Source organism: Phyllopteryx taeniolatus, chromosome 1 (assembly GCF_024500385.1).
Source record: "Phyllopteryx taeniolatus isolate TA_2022b chromosome 1, UOR_Ptae_1.2, whole genome shotgun sequence".
Classification (NCBI taxonomy): domain Eukaryota; kingdom Metazoa; phylum Chordata; class Actinopteri; order Syngnathiformes; family Syngnathidae; genus Phyllopteryx; species Phyllopteryx taeniolatus.
The window spans coordinates 1,475,526-1,497,500 of NC_084502.1; the positions used below are offsets into that span (position 1 = coordinate 1,475,526).

General features: G+C 40.8%; 1 protein-coding gene across 5 annotated transcripts in view; it reads right to left on the reverse strand.

The window, feature by feature from the left end:
- cenpe (centromere protein E) overlaps nucleotides 1–21,975 on the reverse strand; it is a 64,225-nt gene that overhangs the window by 19,580 nt on the left and 22,670 nt on the right. For all 5 annotated transcript variants that reach the window (XM_061785796.1, XM_061785972.1, XM_061785884.1 and 2 more), the window contains exons 9-29: nucleotides 21,378–21,429; nucleotides 21,183–21,270; nucleotides 20,706–20,835; nucleotides 18,334–18,453; nucleotides 18,074–18,226; nucleotides 17,856–17,991; nucleotides 17,634–17,733; nucleotides 17,259–17,502; nucleotides 17,114–17,170; nucleotides 14,146–14,313; nucleotides 10,663–10,737; nucleotides 9,693–9,761; nucleotides 9,202–9,333; nucleotides 8,732–8,909; nucleotides 8,454–8,605; nucleotides 6,964–7,062; nucleotides 6,644–6,793; nucleotides 5,420–5,503; nucleotides 5,166–5,282; nucleotides 4,968–5,081; nucleotides 4,653–4,868 (exon numbers count right to left, since the gene is read on the reverse strand). In XM_061785796.1, the coding sequence (XP_061641780.1) occupies nucleotides 4,653–4,868; nucleotides 4,968–5,081; nucleotides 5,166–5,282; nucleotides 5,420–5,503; nucleotides 6,644–6,793; nucleotides 6,964–7,062; nucleotides 8,454–8,605; nucleotides 8,732–8,909; nucleotides 9,202–9,333; nucleotides 9,693–9,761; nucleotides 10,663–10,737; nucleotides 14,146–14,313; nucleotides 17,114–17,170; nucleotides 17,259–17,502; nucleotides 17,634–17,733; nucleotides 17,856–17,991; nucleotides 18,074–18,226; nucleotides 18,334–18,453; nucleotides 20,706–20,835; nucleotides 21,183–21,270; nucleotides 21,378–21,429 (2,634 nt within the window). The remainder of the gene's footprint in view (nucleotides 1–4,652; nucleotides 4,869–4,967; nucleotides 5,082–5,165; nucleotides 5,283–5,419; nucleotides 5,504–6,643; nucleotides 6,794–6,963; nucleotides 7,063–8,453; nucleotides 8,606–8,731; nucleotides 8,910–9,201; nucleotides 9,334–9,692; nucleotides 9,762–10,662; nucleotides 10,738–14,145; nucleotides 14,314–17,113; nucleotides 17,171–17,258; nucleotides 17,503–17,633; nucleotides 17,734–17,855; nucleotides 17,992–18,073; nucleotides 18,227–18,333; nucleotides 18,454–20,705; nucleotides 20,836–21,182; nucleotides 21,271–21,377; nucleotides 21,430–21,975) is intronic.

Here is a 21,975-nt window from a genome sequence, read left to right on the forward strand (position 1 = left end):
GTTTCAGATCAAAAGATGAATATGAGACAAAAGCTCAGAATTCCAGCTTTCATTTTATGGTATTTACAGCTAGATGTGTTAAACCACTCAGGACGGTCCACCTTGTTTAATCCACTTTTCAAGTGAGCAAACGTATTGGAACAGATGTGATTAAATTCAATTAAAAGTGGATTACATTTAATATTTGGTGGCATAACCCTTACTTGCAATAACTGCATCAAGCCTGCGAGCCATTGACTTCAGACTTTTGCCTTCTTCATTTGAAATGCTTTTCCAGCCTTTACTGGAGCCTCTTTCAGTTCTTGTTTGTTTCTGGGGCTTTCTCCCTTCAGTCTCCTCTTCAGGAGGTAAAACACATGCTCTATTTAGTTAAGGTCCAGTGATTGACTTGGCCTGTCTAAGACCTTTTACTTTTTCCCCCTGATGAAGTTCTTTGTTGTGTTGGCAGTGTGTTTTGGGTCATTGATTTGTTGCATGTCGAAGCTCCTCTCGATTACTTTGACTACTCTGTCTTTAAATTGACAGACAAAATGGTTTGCCAACCTCCACAGGGCAGGGGTGGAGGTATCACAATCCACTGTTCAATGAAGACTTCGAGATAAGAAATAAAGGCTGTACCACAAGATGCAAACAACTCATCAGCAAAAAGAATTGGAAGGCCAGATTGGAGTTTGCAAAGTAAGCAAAGCAAAGAAACATTTATTTATACAGCGCATTTCATACACAAAGCAACTTAATGTGCTTTACATGATTAAAAGCATTAAAAAAAAAGCTTATAAACATTTAAAACAAAGAAAAAAACAAGATAAAAGTACAATTGAAACAGCGGCCCGGCTGGGCACAGCCCGAAAGGGTAACGTGGGTCCCCCTTCCCATAGGCTCACCACCTGTGGGAGGGGCCATATGGGTCGGGTGCAGTGCGAGCTGGGCGGTGGCCGAAGGCAGGGGCGATCCGATCCCCGGCTATAGAAGCTGGCCCTAGGGACGTGGAATGTCACCTCTCTGGCAGGGAAGGAGCCCGAGCTAGTGTGTGAGGTCGAGAAGTTCCGACTAGATATAGTCGGACTCTCCTCCGCACACAGCTTGGGCTCTGGTACCAGTCCTCTCTCGAGGGGTTGGACTCTCTTCCACTATGGCCCACGGTGAGAGGTGCCGAGCAGGTGTGGGTATACTTATTGCCCCCGGCTCAGCGCCTTTACGTTGTGGTTCACCCCGGTGGACGAGAGGGTAGCCTCCCTCCGCCTGGGGGGACGGGTCCTGACTGTTGTTTGTGCCTATGCACCAAACAGCAGTTCAGAGTACCGACCCTTTTCGGAGTCCTTGGAGGGGTTGCTGGAGAGAGCTCCCACTGGGGACTCCATCGTTCTGCTGGGGGACTTCAATGCTCACGTGGACAATGACAGTGAGACCTGGAAGGGCATGATTGGGAGGAACGTCCCCCGATCAGAACCCGAGCGGTGTTCTGTTATTGGACTTCTGTGCTCATCACGGATTGTACATAACGAACACTGTGTTCAAGCATAAGAGTTTCCACACATGCACTTGGCACCAGGACACCCTAGGTCGCAGTTCCATGATCGACTTTGTGGTCGTGTCATCGGACTTGCGGCCGCATCTCTTGGACACTCGGGTGAAGAGAGGGGCGGAGCTGTCAACTGATCACCACCTGGTGGGGGACCGGAGGGTGTGTTCCAACTACAGGGGGAATCACACTCCTCAGCCTCCCTGGTAAGGTCTATTCAGGGGTGCTGGAGAGGAGGGTCCATCGGGAAGTCGAATCTCAGATTCAGGAGGTGCAGTGTGGTTTTCATCCTGGCCGTGGAACAGCCGTAGGGTCCTCGAGGGTGCATGGGAGTTCGCCCAACCAGTCTACATGTGTTTTGTGTACTTGGAGAAGGCGTTCGACCGTGTCCCTCGGGTGGTCCTGTGGGGGGTGCTTCGGGAGTTTGGGGTACCGAACCCCCTGATACGGGCTGTTCGGTCCCTGTACGACCGTAGTCAGAGTTTGGTCCGCATATCCGGCAGTAAGTTGGACTCGTTCCCGGTGAGGTTGGACTGCGCCAATGATGCCCTTTGTCACCGATTGTGTTCATAACTTTTATGGACAGAATTTCAAGGCACAAGCGAGGCGGAGAGGGGGCCCGGTTTGGTGGCCTCAGTATTGCATCTCTGCTTTTTGCAGATGATGTGGTTCTCTTGGCTTCATCAAGCCGTGATCTCCAACTCTCACTGGCACAATGTCCGCAGCAGTGTGTGAAGCGGCTGGGATGAGAATCAGCAACTCCAAATCTGAGACCATGGTCCTCAGTCGGAAAAGGGTGGCGTCCCCTCTCTAGGTTTGGGGTGAGATCCTGCCCCAAGTGGAGGAGTTGAAGTATCTTGGGGTCTTGTTCACAAGTGAGGGAAGAATGGAACGGTAGATCGACAGGCGGATCGGTGCAGCGTCTGCAGTGATGCAGACTTTGTATCGGTCCGTTGTGGTAAAGAAGGAGCTAAACCAAAAGGCTCTCAATTTACCGGTCGATCTATGTTCCTACCCTCACCTATGGTCACGAGCTGTGGGTCGTGACCGAAAGAACAAGATCCCGGATACACGCGGCCGAAATGAGTTTCCTCCGCAGGGTGTCCGGGCTCTCCCTTAGAGATAGGGTGAGAAGCTCGGTCACCCGGGAGGGGCTCAGAGTAGAGCCGCTGCTCCTCCACATCGAGAGGAGTCAGATGAGGTGGCTGAGGCATCTGATTCGGATGCCTCGCGGACGCCTCCATGATGAGGTGTTCCGGTCACGTCCCAGCGGGAAGAGACCCCGGGGACGACACAGGACACGCTGGAGAGACTACGTCTTTCGGCTGGAACACCTCGGGATCCCCCCTCTTCCGGGGGGATCCCGTGGCGTTCCCAGGAAAGTCAGGGCGTCCCTGCTAAAGCTATTACTCCTGTGACCCGACCTCAGATAAGCGATAGAAAATGGATGTAATTAAAACAGCGTACTTTGCAAGAAATATTCAAAAGCGGAAACGCTCTAAAAAGCATGAGAGAAGGAAAAAAAAAACGTTTTTAACCTGGACTTAAAAACACACACTTGGGACTGACGTCACTTCTGTTGGCAACTTATTCCATTTGTATGCAGCACAATAGCTAAATGCTGCTTCACCATGTTTGCTTTGGACTCTGTGCTCCACTATTTGACCTGAGTGTGTCGATTTCAGAGCCCTCCTGGGTTATATACCATTAGCATTTCTTTCATGTATTCAGGACCTAAACAGTTTAGTGATTTATAGACCAGTAGCAGAACTTTAAAAACTATTCTAAAGCTGACTGGAAGCCAATGTAAAGACTTTAGATATGGAATAATATGCTCAGACCTCTTTGTTCTGGTCAGAATCGAGCTGCAGCATTCTGAATGAGCTGGAGTTGTTTAATGCTCTTTTGGGGACTCCAGTCAGAAGACCATTACAATAGTCAAGTCTACTTGAGGTAAATGCATTGATGAGCTTCTCCTGGTTTGCTACTGTTTACCATTGTTTTAGCAAATGCCTTGACTTCAACTTTTCGGCTGGCCTGACCGCAATGAAAAAACGCCGGAAGTAAATAGAGATGGAAATCACAACTGCTCAGTTTTTTGCACTTTGTGACCATACACGACTGACCACTGGTCAAGCATAACAACTGAGACGTACAGTGCTTGACAATTCACAATATTGACGGGGATTTTGAAATGAAAGCAGATGCTTGCAGACTAATGTTTTTGCGTTTTATGCATTAACTATTTGCTTCCATTACGTTGCAATTCATGATTGCGCTTTGTAGCACATTTATTAAGTTAGCTTGGTAAATGAAGAATTTTTTGGGGGGTAAATTTAATTTTTTTATCATCATCTATTCGAATTTAGAGATACATTTTTCACTGAAAACTGTTACATATTGAAAAATAGTGCACTCAAATGTAAGATTTTTCCCTAACATGAGGAATAATTGTGATTAACAACCGTGATTTCAATATTGAACAAAATAATCGATTATTATTTTGGCCATAATTGTGCAGCCCTAGGTAAGAACATAATTTTAATGATTAAAACAATCTTTCAGACTTGTTTTTATTGGGGCAGTTTTGACAGTTACCTTTTCAATTAAACCTTAGGTCAAAACAGACCCCCGCAACCACTTAGAACACCTGTATCTGTTCATGGCTCCTGTGGACTTAAATTTTAATAAGACTTTGCAATATCTTTTAGGGGAAGCCGTGATGAAATGCTCCAGTGAAGAGCGCAAACTCTGCAAGAAAATGCAGCAATTCTTACTTCTTTTGATTTGTTACACATCTTATTTCCTAATTATTCAAGCCATTATTCCATCCATTAAAAGTACAGTATTCTATCAAAAATAAAAAAAAATTGTTCATAAACAATGCGCAAAAAGAGACACCCGCCCATACAGCACACTAACATGCCTTGGCAATGGGTGGGAATCACTGCAAACTAGTTGAGACTAATCAGCAGCGCCTCTGCTGGCTGCAACGAAGTCATGTGCCCTGCCTTGCCTCAGCGTTAAACAATCAATTGCATACAATTGATTGAATTTATTATGAGCCATTAATCGATTTTGGCTATCCCGAGTTGATGGGCCATGATTTAAGATCTCTACAGTTCCTTACCATTGTTTCCTCCACTTCTGTTCTGAGCTGGATCTTCTCCTCTCTCAGTCCCTCCACTGTCTCAAGGAGCTGATCCCTCTCTTCACTTATCAATGTCAGTCTGCAGATCAACGTCTGAGTCTCTTCCATGGAAGTCTGATGACCACCTTCTTTGTTGACACATAAGCCATCCCTCTCTGCTTTCACAGTTTCAAGCTCTACACTCAAAATCTTTATCTGTTTAAAAGAGGGCTAATGTTATAGGCAACAACACCACCAACAGATGGACAAATATGGGGGAAACAAAATCAGTATGACATAACACTTGGAACTCACACTTTGCTTTAAATTAAACTCCTCCTCATTGAGTTGGACAAGATTACAGTTCTTCTGCTTCATATCTTCTAAATCATCTTGAAGGGAATGTAGAAGAAGTTGAGACTCTTCAACCTAAAAATGAGGAAACTATTTAAGTGGAAGTTTAAAGTATTGAGGAAAATGCTCCACATTTCATATTTTGAAGATATAACAAACTTGATGTTCCAGCTGAGCTTGCTTCTCTAGACCCATTCTTTCAACATCATTATTTTTCTGAATTTGATCTTCAAGCTGAGATTGGAGGGAATAGAGAAGGCTTTGATTCACTGCAGCCTATAATTGACCAAAAACAAGTTTCAAAAGCCCCAATTCAGTTATTAAAAGATTAGGAAATGCATCATATGCCATAATAATTTCATAATCTGTGTGTTATTTTCAAACGTGAAAAAAAAATCAAAACCTTCACTCACCTCATCAATGAACCGCTGCAGCTCTGCTTCGAGTTGTGTTTTCTGCTCACTGACCACTTGTAGAGTAGCCTGAAGTTGCTCTCTCTTATGGGAAAACAAACATAACCGTATGACAATTATGAAAGAAAAATCAGAGGGTCAGACTAGGCTGAAATTAGAGCAGACTGTACTCTCAGTGATACTACTACGAGTATCAAGTATGTATCACTGGGTCAAAAACAATACATATAAAAAGACTAATATGAAAGTAGGAATGGGTATTTTTCACAGGTTCGAAAGCAGCAACATGCACGCCAGCGTCCTCACACGTCCTGTATATACAGTGTAATATCCAAATAGAAGCACTGCACCAAATATTTAAAGATCGGATTTGATTGGCACTTTCAGAGTAGGGCTGGGACCGTACTCTGTAAAACCGAAAACTGATTGCTACGCTTTGCAAGGTACAACACATCCTCATGTACTGCAGTATTTTAATTTTGTACTCTGGCTACTTATTCAGAGCTAGTTAAAATACAAACATAAATCATTCAGAGCTGTTCCTAATAATTTGGACTCAGGTAATTAACCAAAGGAAAATTTACCAAAAATATTACACACTTCTCTCTCCTAATACAGTGCAGTTCTACAGGACTTGTTGTTTTCATTGTGGAGACTACTGGAACAGGCTGAATCTAGCTAAAAAAACAATTCCGCTCCAATTGTATCAATCAAAACTAAGCATTATAACCTGAACAGAATTTGATATAGATATCTCTTGCTTTGGATGTTGTCATATTTTGGCTCGTCAATATAAATAATAATGCAATTCACTTTTACAGCGCTTTTCTTGGGTCTCCAAGACACTTTACAATTGCACATATTAGTTACTCACGCCACAGTCACACTTGGTGGTGCTATGATACTTGTGTAGCCACAGCTGCCCTGGGGCAGCATGACAGAAGCGTGCCTGCCATTCTCCGTCTACGGCCTCTGCGACCACCACCAAAAAGCCAACCACATTCGTTCACAGGCAATGTGGGTTAAGTGTCTTGTCCAGGGACAGACCGACGACAAGAACTTGGGCGGGAATACGAATCGGCGACTCTCCTCTTACCCCCTGCGCAACACCTCCCACAAATATATATCATATGTTTTATGGATTAATCAAAGGTGCATTCAGTTGGCCCATGTGCCTTCAGTTGGCATCCCACACTTAATTTTGTAAATGCTTTGGTAACTAACTTGTGTTTGAAGTGTCTCAATCTCTGCAGTCATGTCATCAATAGGCTTTCCTAAATGAGCTGTTTGGGAACTCTCCAGCTGCTTGATCCGTTGTTTCAGAGCAACTATTTTCCCATGAGCAGTCCTAAGGTCCTCCTGATTCTCAATCATCTGTTTTGATGACAAACACTTATTGTATGAGCTATGACATTACGGCCTTGGACACGCGCGCGTGAACACACAAAAGAAAAAAGAAAACATTTTTAAATACAAAAAAAAAAGAAAAACAGCTCAAAGATGTTGGGACAGAAATGAGGAAGTTTAGTAGCGCGGTAGCTGACCATATCTATATTTTCTTGCAGATCCATCCGGATCTGGTCTCTCTCTGCTGTAAGAGCTGTGACCTCCGACTCTCGTTTCTCCATCTCTTCAGCAGCAATCTGAACAACACATCAAGACAGTGTGTTTCTTATCCTTGTGTTTAAGTTCTTATATAGACTATGTTTCTCCCATCAGTGGTGTCCAAAATCTGCTTTATTCTAAAATTTACATTTGGAGGGAGACAGATTTTCCCTGGTACAAGAACGCCAAATATATTGAGTTAGCTTTTTAAAAACAGGAAACAGTGGGTGACGCTACGTCCATTGCTGGGTAAAATATGTCATTTCCAGTCATACTTCATTTATGGTGTGCCGCAACATAAAAATGTTGCCGGTGGAAGAAATTTTAAAAGATCAAATATTGAAAAAATACAAGAGGAGGAGCAGCTAGGCTTGATCAGCATTGTCTCATTTCTAGTAGTCAGCTTGGGTAAAAATGTTTTTTTTTTTTTTTTTTTTCATAAGCACAAAAAAAAGTTACTTCAGCTTTAATATGCAAGGTTATTGTATGAGGGAGGTGTGTCAGGGCATAATTCAGGGTTGCCTCTCTCACCCACACACTAAAATGCTTAATTATGATTGACTTTAATCAATTACAAACTTTTCTTTGACACCTAATTTTAAGACTATGTATTTTAAAATACAGAATACGCAACCCCCAGTTGCGTATTCTGGAAAACCCTTCTACCCATGTATACTGCATTTTTAGAATGCATTATTTTGCGTCTACCCATATGATCAAAACAAAGGATGATCTGTATTTTGTTAGGTTTTTTTTCAAATAATTATTATGAAGTTAAGCACTTCAACACGTAATACTTTTTTTCATTTGCTTGCTCTTATTTTGAAATTCACAGCCCTACTTTTAATTAGTAAATTAGAAAACACACACGTGCTCATATATTTGATTACCCAGGCACAATTTGTAAGAGGAGTACAATTCTTTAAAGAAAACCTGATGGAACAGGCAAATTTAAATTTTTAATGAATTTTCATGGGATTCAAATTAAACGGTCAAGCATTTCAGAAATGCATCATCATTACACAAAACATACCCATAAAGAAATTAATGATGTTGTTCAGTCAGTCATTTATTAATTTTTTTAAATATTTCACAAATTCTGCCAGGGTATGAAAACTTATGAGCACAACTGTACATATATGCAGTCATACGTACCCCTGTCATATTGGAATTAAAGTGTAGGTTACACTTTTTTATAACCACTAGGTGGCGGTGGCATATTAGAATGAAAGTGTACAGCTTTTTTATAACCACCAGATGGCAACATACATTTAGAAAATGGAAAAGTTTTTTTCAATTTGCCCTATACCCATGTATAATGCGCACTATTGACTTGACATTTGGGGGAAACAATGCGCATTATACATGAGAAATTACGGTGCTCCCCCGGCCACAAAACGAAGTTTGAGTTTGGCTACAAAAAACAAACCTTCTCCAGGTTGTTCACTTCATTTGGGTGAGCCTGAATTGACCGCAGTTCGTCCAGCTGAGATCTCAGGACTCCCTCTGCTTCCTGAGATGCCGTTAGCTCTTTTTTCAGGTTGATCACTGTTCTCTCAAGTTCCACATTATCCATCATATCTGTTTATGGAAAACATTTTATGACTTGCCATCACTCTCAAAAGCCACTCCTGTTGGGCTAGTCAACCTTTGAGATTGATTCAGATTGCACACAGCTGTTGCATTATAAAATTTCGTAAAACCTACTTCTGGGGACTTTGCCATCGAGTAGAGTGGTTAGCTTGGTGTTCTCGTTAAACACAACATTGAGCTCTTTCTGGAGGTCGATCTGCATCTTCCTGAATTTTGATTTCTCAGACTCAAGTTGAAAACGCAGGCTGTTGACCTCAGCTTCCATCTTCTCATGGCTGACAGTCAGGGTATTCTGAAGAGAAGATCATCATCAAAAAAAAAATAGCTTTCAAACAAAAATCTATTTAGGTACTCAAAAATACAGTTAAAAAAACAACACCTCAACTGGCTACGGAAATCAAAAAAGACAAATTGGTTTCATTTAATTTACTTACTACATATGTTAAAATATTGAACTACTCTAGCTTAAGTTTTTAGTACAGTGGTTCAAAAGTGGCAGTTTAAAAACAAAAAAATGTGATGAGAGATCGGACGATGTGAAAAAAAATTATTGATCTTGTTTTTGCCTTATCACCTAGCCCTACCTTCAACTCTTTCAGGCCAATGTTTTCACTTCGTAGGAATGCCCATTCTTTCTTTGTCTCTCTGCCTAGGCCCTCCGCATCGTCGAGAGAGCGATGAAGCTTTGCCACTTCTTGAGCCAAGTCCTTGCCAAACTGAAAGAAGGAAGTAGTTCAACTGATATCACATATACCAAAGGCTTTAAACGAAAAAAAAAATCCGATAGTTATTCATTTTTAATAGAGTTTTAAGTACATAAGTTACATAACAGTGCACTAATACAAACAAAATCCTTTTTTTTTTTTTTAAACTGAATTATCATATTAGCATGTGCTTTGGCAATGTTTCATTATGTCAACTCAAAATATTTGAGAAAAAACATGTCCGTTATCTTCACATTGTGCCTTGTTCATCTGTCATTTTCCTAATAAAAAATGTTAATATTTCAACAAACATTCTCACTGTTCGGAAAATGTTAACCACTTATCACCACATACAAATATTCCATGTATACCATATCCTGAAGATCATCAGCAATTTTGGTCTTCCTCATCAGCTCTTCGGAGACGGTCTCTAAATTTTTCTTCAAATAAAACAAAAAAAACATTTGTTTTTAAATGCACGGTATGCACGCAAGTTAGGACTTTAAAAGTTCAATGAAATTTTTTTTTAAGCGTTTAAGCACTGCATATTGAAATTATTTGCGTCCCTTTTTAGGCCCAGTACACACAAAGATAATTGGCCTGATTGTGATAATTCTGCCCCTTCCCAAACAAGCACATCAAACGCCAGACAATCTTAAGTCTTATAAGATTGTCCTTAGATCTGATGTGTTACAAGTGGATTCATCCCGATTTTAGGATCCGAAACAGGTCTTGGCCGACAATCTTAAATAATGACCGTGTTCAATATTTACAACCAAAACTCATGTGTGGAGAACGCCGTTTTCTCCCGAATCATGAAGCCGTGAATTCTGATGTGACACAAAATGTACCCAATCAAAGAAGTACCAAAGACTGACGAACACGGAAACGAACGTAAATGAAAACAAACTCGTCTCACGAGTCAGATGTCATTTTTTTATAGAAAAGTGGGTTCCCCAGACGGCAAGAAGTATTTTCCAAAGATGGGCGTTTTATTTGAGAACATTGCCATTTTACAAGGCTCTCGGCTCCGACAACCTTTGGGAACACTTGGGAAACATCGGCACGTATCCGGAAGTGTTTCTTCTTCTTCGTTTTTTTGAGACCACGTGTGATCACCCGAGATTTCTAGATCGGCGGTAGAACAGAATCTTTACGTGTGTTGCGTTGAAATTGTCAGAGGACACCACACACAATGACCAAAACTGTTAAATGGCCAATTTTTGCCATTTTTGCAGATTGTGTGCAGATTTTAAAAAATAAAAACATTTAAGAGTGGAAAAATCTGTGTGTGTACCAGGCCTTAGCTGAAAGAAAAGCTAGAACTCTAAGCCACCTAACCTTAAGTTCAGAGCACTGGAGGTCATGGGATTCTAGAGCCTTCTTCAACGAGCATATTTCGTCTTGCAGCTCACGCTGTGAGATCACAAATATTAGTAAAATGTCAACAGTTTATAACAAAAATTTACCAATACACTCCCTTCTACAAGTATCGTAAAATTGCGACCAACGCGTAAAGATGAATGAGACGAGAGCTAGCAGCCAAAGAACAACTGATAGACATCAGCAACAAACCCCACATGGCAGAAAAGATGATATCACAAACGGCTGTTTGACTTCTTGAACAAAAGGCTACAGGGACATTCTACACCACAAGATGCCAACCACACTTCTCTCAACTCCCTCACTAAATCAGTAGCAAGAATACAAAAGCCAGGCTGGAATTTTCCAAAAAGCAAGCAAAATTCTGTGAGTTTATCATGGGAAATAAGTGGAGTTTTAGACTAGACAAATCGATAGCCCGGGTTACATGAAGACTTTTTTTTTTTCGCCATTCCGACTGAAGATCTCAGGTCAACTGTTGACCTGGAGGGGGAATTTAAGCAAGTAGGTTATGTGAAAACTCTGAGGAAGTCGACTCTGAGATAACAAAGCCTGATAAACCCGTTTCAAAGGTCCTGATAAGACAAATTCCGACTGAGTCACCGTGGTAACAGGCTCGTTTCACTAGCTGGTTACATTCTGAAGTGACATCCCCTTGTTAATCAGTCAGATTTGATATGTCATTGGTCCACCTTTTAAAACTATAACAGCTTTAACTCTTTTGAAAAGGCCGTCCATAAGTTTTAGGGGTTTGGGCAGGGAATTTTTGACCATTCTTCCAGAAGCGCATTTCTTAAGTCACATAGTGATGTTCTTCGAGAACGTTCACTCTAATTCATTCCAAAGGTGTTCTATCAGGTTGGTGTCAGGACTCTGTGCAGTCCAGTCAAGTTTATCTCCACCAAACTCTGTCATCCACATCATTATGGACCTTGCTTTCTGCATTGGTGCAGTCTTGTCGCAACGGGAAAGGGTCACATCCAAACTGTTCCCACAAAGTTGGGAGCAATGAATTGTCCAAACTCTCTTGCTTTGCTGAATCCGACAGAGTTCCTTTCACTGGAACTAAGGAGCCAAAACCTTGGACAATTCCATGCTCCCAACTTTGGGGGAACAGTTCTTCCATTTCTAACATTGGCTATGCACAAAGCAAGGTCCATAAAGACATGGACGAGAGAGTTAGGTGTGGATGAAGTTGACTGCACAGAGTCCTGATTCAACCCAATAGAACTTTGGGATGAATTAGAGTGGAGACAGAGCCAGGCCTTCTTGTCCAACACCAGTGCGTGACCTCACAAATACGCTTCTGGAAGAAGGCTACAAAATTCCCATAAACACACTCCTAAACCTTGTGGACAGACATCCCAGAAGAGTTGAATAGGTTATAGCTACAAAGTATGGACCAACATCATATTGAATCCTAGGGATTAGGAATAGGATGTCACTTAAATTCATACACGAGTCAACGCAGGTGAGCGAATACTTTTGGCACTAGAGATATACACAAACCTTAAATCCACATAATCACAACCAACATGTACATGAACACATTATACAGCCTGTGTGTGGCAAGAGCAATCAGTATTGATTTTGACCTTTGAGCTGTGCACAATAAATGTTCCCAAAATAAAATTTTTACTTACCACAGATGGGGGGGGGGGGGGGGGGAATAAATCCAATCTAGCTTTGTTAAAGGACCATACAAACTGATTTTTCTTGGAATGTGTTACTCTAAATAATACTGTCACTACATTATTAGATATTCAGCAATTTAGTGCCAAGTCACATAAATCTAAACTGAAATCATATGTAAAAATAATAATAAAAAAGCTGTCAATATTTTGTCACTCAGAACGAATAAAAGAAAAAAAGAATTCTGGTGGCATGTGTTTGTTTTGTCTAAGATACAAAAGTTCCTGACAAAATGAAACTGTTATTGACAAGTATACAGAATGTACGAGAGGTGATGATAGGGGTTGGCATCTCCTAATCAAAGAGTTGATTTTAACATTTATATAGTGATTTACAGGAGAATATCGACATATTGTGTATCGCGATATAGCCTAAAAATATCAAGATAATGGTTTTGGGCCAAATCTTGCAGCCCTAAGTAAACTATGACGTCACTACATGTTTACGTCAAGACAGAATGCGCAGACAGAACACAGCCTGACTATTCCGATTAAAGCCTTTACATGACTTTTGATCGGTTTGAGGAAAAGAATATTCTACCACTGTGAAACCGAATGATATTCCCTTCCTAAATTGGAATAAATAGGCTGAAAGCGAATGGAATATATTTTGGTTTCAGCCTATTTATTCCGATTGAGGCATTTATATAGAGAATTTTTATTAAATTTAGACTTCGAACACAATTCTAATCAGAATACAATGCACCATGTAAATACGGCTAATTTTAACTTCAAAATTTGGTGTACCGTTACAAGTACAGCAATGCTTTTAAGTACAGGTACAGCGAATATGAAGGAATATTCCTCAATGTTCCAATACTTTTGTAGATGAGTGTACTTGCACGTACTGTATATAGAACGCATTGTACAGTACAGGCAAGTGACCAAAAGGAGGAAAAAGGTGTTGTGTTGCTCATTTGTTTATAAAGACAGTGGAACATCAATGAAACGGACCCCGATATAACAGATATCGGATCAAACGTACCATCGGGACAGAACTATTTGTCAAAAAAAGAAAAACAAAAAAGTTTCCATGTGTCACTTAAACTGCCAATGACAAAGTCTGTTAGTTCCAGGATTGGCCACTATTGTTTAATGGTGCAGTGCAGGCAGAGAATGGGACAGAGGTATTTCTGTGTCACAGATGTACAATATGACTAGACGTGCCTCCCGTGCCTATGTGGCGGTCATGTTGAATGTGGGGAATTGACATGGCAGCCATGTCACGATTGTTCTGTTGTGTCGTAGAAAGAAAAAGTACACGAGAGAGAAGACGGCAGTGTTAACTGAGGAATACAAAAACAGTCTCTGGAGTGTGGAACATGCCATTTCTAATACAGTAAAAAATGTTGTCAAGCCTTTCGCCTTTGTAACGCATTTGGAACCAGAACGCACACTAATTTCTCGCGACTCATCGAAGCGACTTTCCTATGATGAGTACTATACGTCAGCAATGCCACCATGACCAAGCACACCGGCGTGCTAAATTTGGATTGTGTGTGGAACTTTCAAACATTTAAGCCTTTTTTTATATTTATTGACAGTAACTTTGTACTGTAATGGGCATTTTAGGCCATGAAAAAAAAACCCTACAAAACCATTTTGTACTTTACAAAACGGGTGCATATGGACTTTAAAAAATAAAAAAAAAAGTACTTCAATGTAACGGACCATCTGCTATATCGGATAACACCCCCGCCCCCGTTAATCTGTTCTATTGAGGTTCTACTGTATTTATTTTCTTCATTACCTCAAGCTCTTTTCCAAACTTTTTCTCAAGAGATTTGAATTCCTCCAGTTCCCGGTTTTCTTCCAGCTCTTGTGAAATAGCAGCTCTCTCTTTCTCCAATATTTGGGTCTGCTCCATGAAAATGCCCATCTCCTGTTTTAGGTAATCTCGTTCAGAAGCCAGCATATCCTAGAAACACAAACACCAAGACGTCCTCAGAAAAAGTTTTCATTAATCATAAATTGCTAGTACGGTTGTTTCTGGCACATTTACCTTTTACATGCAGCGACCTTTTAACAAACTAATGAAACCAATCTCTGAAATGTTTCAAAATAATCGCAAACAGGCTTCAGGAATGTAAAATACAGATAGAGAAAAAGAGATTTGTTTTATACCCAATAAACAAGCATTTCCCCCCCCCCCCAAAAAAAGGGATGTAGAGACAACTTTTTCTGTTCCAATACTGATATTTGCAGCCGTGAGTATCGGCAGATACCGATATTAATGCGATATTGTAAGAGCACAAAACATACATACTTTTACTAATTTTGTAGTATGGAATGTTATAAAACAGTGACATTACTCTAACAGAGTAACAGCAAAAATAAGTATGATGGGAAAACTATTATTAACCAACGGTTACATAAAGTTTAACCTAAAGATAATGTAATACAATTGAAAAAAATACAAGTTACTAAATCCTGAAGAAAAAAGAAAAAAAACATCCACAGTTTAGCTTAAAATAAACATTTATGTATTCTATTGAATAAGTAAATTAGTGTAAAAAAACAACTCCAATCAATACAAATGATACATTTAAAGTGGAAAATAATTCACGGTCACTTCAGTTATTTTTTTTTTAATGTCAGTGATAGTGAGAAAACAGCATTTGTTTTCTCCTTGTGCAGCAATACACTTCTGAATTTCATTATGCATCTGGGGTATAGTTTTATCGCGGCAGTTGGGAACAATGTAATGAGGCTTGAGGCGCTTGTACTGCCGCCGCTTGTGTGTGCGTTGTTGGGAGCAATGTTCCTGTTGTGGGCGTCTTGAGCTCTGAGGGGCGGTGTGGTGCGTGCAATGAGTTGCACATTGCAGGCACGATCGAATATTGTTAGTGTAACTCAAAATATATTTTACTTTAATTCTGTGGATGCCGAACTGCCTATCTGGCAGAGATGGGGGAGGGGTACCGAAGTCAAAAACTCATACACACATATACACACACACACACAGTGGATACGGAAAGTATTCAGAACCCATTAAATTTTTCGGTCTTTGTTATATTGCGACCATTTTCTAAAATCATTGAAGTTCATTTTTTTCCACAATGTACACACAGCACCCCATACTGAGAGGGGAAAAAACGGAATTGTTGAAATTTTTGCAGATTTATTATAAAAGAAAAACTGAAATATCACACAGCCATAAGTATTCAGACCCTTTGCTCAGTATTTAGTAGAAGCACCCTTTTGAGCTCATACAGCCATGAGTCTTTTTGGGAATGATGCAACAAGTTTTTCACACATTGATTTGGAGATCATCTGCCGTTCCTCCTGGCAGATCCTCTCCAGTTGTGTCAGGTTGGATGGTGAACGGTGATGGGCAGCCATTTTCAGGTCTATCCAGAGATGCTCAATTGCATTTAAGTCAGGGCTCTGGCTGGTCCATTCAAAAACAGTCAGAGTTCTTCTGAAGCCACTCCGTTATTTTAGCTGTGTGTTTAGGGTCTGTCTTTTTTGAGCACTCTGTAGAGGGTTTTTGTCCAGGATATTCCCTGTACTTGGCAGCATTCATCTTTCCTTCCATTGCAACCAGTCGTCCTGTCCCTGCAGCTGAAAAACACCCCCACAGCATGATGTTGCCACCACCACGCTTTACTGTTGGGACAGGTGATGAGCAGTGCCTGGTTTTCTCTACACATGCCACTTAGAATTAAGGCCAACAATTTCTATCTTGGTCTCATCAGACCAGAGAATCTTATTTCTAACGATCTTTGAGTCCTTCAGGTGTTTTTTGTTTTTGTTTTTTTAAGCAAACTCCATGCAGACTTTCATGTGTCTTGCACTGAGGAGAGGCTTCCGTCAGGCCACTCTGCCACAAAGCCCCGACAGGTGGAGGGCTGCAGTGATGGTTGATTTTCTAGAACTTTCTTCTTTACCGCTCTCGCCAAGGCTCTTCTCCCCCGATTGCTCAGTTTGGCCGGACGGCCAGCTCTAGGAAGGGTTACGATCGTCCAAAACATCTTCCATTTCAGGATTATGGAGGCCACTGTGCTTTTAGGAACCTTAAGTGCAGCGTAAATTTTTTTGTAACCATGGCCAGATCTGTGCTTAGCCACAATTCCGTCTGAGCTCTTCGGCAGTTCCTTTGACCTCATGATTCTCATTTGCTCTGGATGATCATAAGAAACGGACAGCACCAGAGTCAAATATATGTCACAGCAAAGGGTCTGAATACTTACGGCTGTGTGATATTTCAGATTTTCTTTTTTAATAAATCAGCAAAAGTTTTTTTTCTGTCAATATGGGGTGCTGTTTGTACATTGAGGAAAAACATTAACTTAATTTTAACAAATGGCTGCAATATAACAGAGTTAAATTTTTAAGGGGGTCTGAATACTTTCTGTACCCACGGTGTGCATTGCAGAATTTCATCTGTGAACATCATGGTCCACGGGGATTCCAGTCTAACCTCATCGGTCAGCCTATCCATTACCAGTTTGCACTGGCTGGTGCCCCTCATAGGGCTGCATTGTGTGTGCGTAGACTTTTTACATCTACTGTAAATACTGTACAGTGATGTGCCAGTCTTGGCTTTTGTTTAATAGTGTTCTCTTAAGAACTGTACGAGATACAAGGCTGTCACCAAAAAGTACACATCATAGTTTGTTCAGAAATGAAGGCGAGTTAAATTAAGTTTGAAATACTATACTAATTTGTTTTCGCAATACCACAATTGAGAACTAGAACTGATGGTAGAAAGTTACCTTCTCTGTGGCTAGAATCTCACAAAGCTGGACAGTCTCTGCAAAATCTCTTCCCATCTAGGGCAGAGGGGAGGGAGGTTGGAGTTCAAAATAAAACCAGAAGTGTGCAAGAGACCTTGAAAACAGTTTTCAGCTTGTTAAGCACCTGTTTATCAAATTCACACTGCTTTTGGCTCTGTTCTTCAAGTTGTTTTTTTAGCTCTGCCACAGACAGCTCCAGCAACTCTATTTTGTCAATGGCCTCAGCTTTCTGTTGAGCTTCACTTTTGAGCTTGAGGTCAAAATCTGCTGCCTTCTCATCCATTGTCTGAATTTGATCCAAGGCTTGCTGGTTTTGCTGGTCTAATGTTTGAAGTTGTAGCTCCAGTTCTGCCACTCTGTCGACTGACCTAAGAGGCAGAAATATATACACTTGCATATTAAATAGCTGTAAACCTACATATGGAGGGGGGTGGAAAATATAAAAATAAAAAATACAGCACATTAATTCATAAGTGATTAAAATAGCTCTGCACTTCACCGGTTTCCAAAGCTACGGAGTGTAACAAAGTCATCACTTGAGTTTGTGTCATCAAATGGCTCCTCAGGAATCTCCCAGTGAGTGTCAAATTCTTCATCTTCTATTAAAATATACAATTTACGAATTGCACAAAATTAGATTTGCAGTACAAACAATGAACATGCAATGAGAAATGACTAATTGCAATGTGCCCGTTATTTCCGTTAACAGTATTGTCCTTACCTTCAATCGCCTCAATCACACAGGAGGCTTTTCTCTTCTGACTGACAGAGCAAGCAAAGCTAAGGTCTGACAGACCACCTTCACTGGTAGATGCGGGAGCCATTTTTCCTCCCCATGTAACCCTGCGTTTGGGCACCTTCAAAACAGTCATAACTGTTAGGACAACTGAGAAAAAAGATGACTTTAAATACTTTAATGCAACATTGAGCAATAGTTACCTTTTGTACACGATTCAGGTTGGTGCTTGTGACCAGCAGTTTGGTGAGGTTTCTTATTCTGTCCGCTTGCTCTCCTTGAAGTTGTTCTTTTTCTTGGAGAAGCTGAGAGAGCACCTCTCTCTCTGTTGCTGTGGTTTGCGTTACCAAGGAAACCTGCAGTGTGGGGGGGGTCACTCATTGGTCACTGCATCAAAAATGAATTTTCAGTAGAACCTGAACAGATAGCATGGCATTTTTTTCTGTGTAAACAAGTCTCTTGCCTCTTGAAGTCGCCTCTTGAGGTCTACAATTTCATTGCGATATCTTTTGAGCAGCGCACCGTCATCAGATACTTCTGTGACATGGGGATCATTCTTCATTTTTTTTGCAGTGCATGCAAACTGAGGAAGACATTAAGCAAAACCACAATTGGTGTAAACAAAAGTGTGTACTGTTTCAGTTCAGTATAACATACAATACCATTAACGTTTCTTTTTTTTTTTTTTTTTTAAATTAACTGTTGGCGGTACCTGGTGTATTGCCAAGAAAGTAACTCTGGTAAACCACAAATGAACTTCAGTTGTCAATTTGTGATTTTACAGATATGTAATTGCATTTAAAGCCAATGCTATGGTCTGCAAACTCTAAAAAGCATCAGGTCCATCCATCTTCTTCCGCTTACCGGGGGTCAGGTCGCAGGGGCAGCAAGTTAAGCACGGAAGCCCAGACTTCCCTCTCCCCTGCCACTTAGTCCAACTCGAGGGGATACAAAGGCGTTCCCACGCTAGTGTGTCCTGGGTTGAAGTGGGACGTGCACGGAACACCTCAACAGAAAGGCGTAAAGGAGGCATCCTAATCAGATCCCGGAGCCACCTCATCTGACTCGTGATCATAGGTGAGGGTAGGAACATGGAAAGCCCACTAAATCTAGAGCTTTGCCTTTCTACTCAGCTCCTTCTTCACCAAGGCAGACTGATAGTCTATATAACTGAAGCTGCTACACCGAGCTGCCTGTCGATCTCACGCTGCATTCTTCCTTCACTCGCTTGTTCACGCATGTGAACAAGACACGGAGATACTTGAAACCCCTCCACTTGGGCCAGGATCTCATTTCAACCTGGAGAGAGAACTCCACCCTTTTCTGACTGAGTACCATGAGAGTTGAAGATAGTGGTTTGATGAAGCCATCAGAACCACATCTTCAAAAAGCAGAAACTTCATACTGGGGTCACCAAACCCGACCCCCTCACCTCAACACCTTGGCTGCGCTTAGAAGTTCTGCCCATAAAAGTTATGAACAAAATTAGGCTTTATACGGTCAGGATTTTTGGGGCCGATCACAAAGTTTAAAAAAAGGATAACCGATCCAATCACAAGATGGAGCAATGTGTCTATTTAAATTACCTGTTCATTTACTGTATATACTTGTGTACTTAATTGCTCAAAAAATTATATTTACAATAAATGTATTTTTGTTCAGCTAGTTATGACAGTGAGGCACAGTGACAAATGCATGGTCTTCTATTAGATGGCAGGAAGTACATAGTAAATTAACGTATCCACTTTTTGTGACAAGTAGACAAGATAAAGCCCAATGATCGTAAAAAACGGGATGCGGTGGTATCGGAATACATGATCTTATTACACTAGCCTGACAGTGCAATTGTGAAAGAGCAAATTTGTCTGTAGTCTGATCCGGGCATTACGTGTTGTCTGTCCCACACCGCCGACATGTTTTTTTTTTTGTTAATAACTTAATTGGCCATCAGATATTTACAGTACTACGTCAAAAGACACGCGACAAGGCTAAAAATAAAACTAGCTTTTGGATTCAAATATACTGTGCACGATGGAAACGTGGAGTAAATGTCTTTTGCGGAGCCGATCAATGACGTCATTGAACAGATCGGCGAACTATGACAAAGCCGATCAGCAGAAAATGCTAATTATTGACCGATACCGATCAGGCTGATAAAATCTGTGGTAAAGTCTAAACAAAATCGGTGACAGTGTTGCCTTGGCGAAGTCCAACCATCTCTGGAAACAAATCTGACTGACTGCCGGTAATGCGGACCAAACTGACACCAATTTTACATGGACTAAACGGCCTGTATTAGAGTTTCCGGTACACTGTCCTCCCGGAACACCCCTCCACAAGACACCCCGAGGGACGCAGTCGATCGGCACTCCAAGTCTACAGAGCAAATGAGGACTGGTTGGGCAAACTCCCATGAACCCTGCTGTTCTACTGTTCCACAGTCAGGACGAAAACAACATTGCTCCTACTAAAGAGACTCAGTCAGGTGGAGATTACAAAGGATAAAGCTGGACAGCCCTCTAAAACAGCTGAGTAGGGAAATTGGTGCGTTTTGCCTGTGTACATTTAGTCAGTCACTATTTTTTTCCTCCATTTCTTCCTCGTTTTTTTAAGATAAAAAGTATCTTGGTTAATTAAAAAACAAAAACTTTCTACAAGATTCATTGATTTTATATAACCACTGAGCATTTAAATTTACACAGATAAATAGCAATTTGAAGCTTACATTCATTGCATGTAAACTGGAAGAAGATACTACACCACACGCACACACACAACATTGGAACATTTTTAATGAAATTAATTAAATGCCATGAAAGGAAAGTATATTCCAACCTGCAGAGTGCGAAGCGTCTCATCGAGGAATGTAGTTGTGATTGTGCAGAGGATGACTGTTTTGGCGTTTCCACCGAGGGAGTTCTGAAGAATGCGTGTTAACTTACTGTCTCTGTAGTTTATGAAACCACTGGAAACACAGTGATGTTAAGATTATTTGAGCATTTTAATTTAATGTTGAATATATACAAAAATATTGTTTAATTCAATTTTCCTTTATTTTTTTGGGTTTCATTACATATATACGGTAATAGAAGTGCCAAATGTTGAACTAAAACTGCATGGAACCACTGATGATCAATGAGTCGGACTTTATGCAATGTACAGATCTATTAGTTACAAAACTGTGAGAGGCCCTCTGCACACATAAAAACCCTATCCTGAGACCTGAGCAGTGACCAATGGCACATTTGTGAAGCAGTCACAACAATTAACACATTTTGCATTATACACAGAACATGTCTATATTTTACATACCTTGGGCTTTCTTCACTAAGCTTCTTTATCACTTGGCCAAGTGTGAACAGGCTGCGATTGATATTGCAGCCTTCTTTCAAGCGTGTACCTAACAAGCAGATTCATGTTCAATCAATTGTTAAAGTTTATTCTGAGGTTAACACAGAATTAAACCAAATGAGGCTTCAATTACACTGTAAAAGTTTAGTTCTTTACCTTCAGCCCCTGTTTGGCTTGCTCTCTCTGATCCAGCCAAGTCAACCAAATTCTGAAACAGATAATACATATAGTTATAAATTCATCAAATGTACCCCCAAAAAATGTCTAAAGAACGTGAATGTGCAGCACACAGTGGCATGTGAAGTCAGTAAGTCTGCACCTAAGTGTCTCGAGGTGAGACGAATGGCTGAAGAGTGCATCAGCGACTGTGGCTCTCCTTTCTCCCATGTGAGGGAATTACACAAATACACAGAGTATTGAGTAGAACCTCAATTTAACGGACCCTGAAACAACAGACTTCGGATTTAACGGCCAAAAAATACTGCCCAGTTGGAACTCAAAACGCCCTTTTGTAACTGAAAAATTTGTAACTTAATTCCAAAATTTGCCGATGTGAGACAATCAACAGCCAGAGATTGGTTCCTGTATTTTCAGGTTGTGCCGCTGTTATTAAAGATACAAAGACTCCATCCAGCAAACAGATGTGCCGATCACTTTTTTTTTGTACCAGAGTCCAAATCTTTGATTTTCTGCCGATACAGTCTCGATCAGACACCTCAACAATGCATAAAAAATAAGAGCGTGCATCCAAATA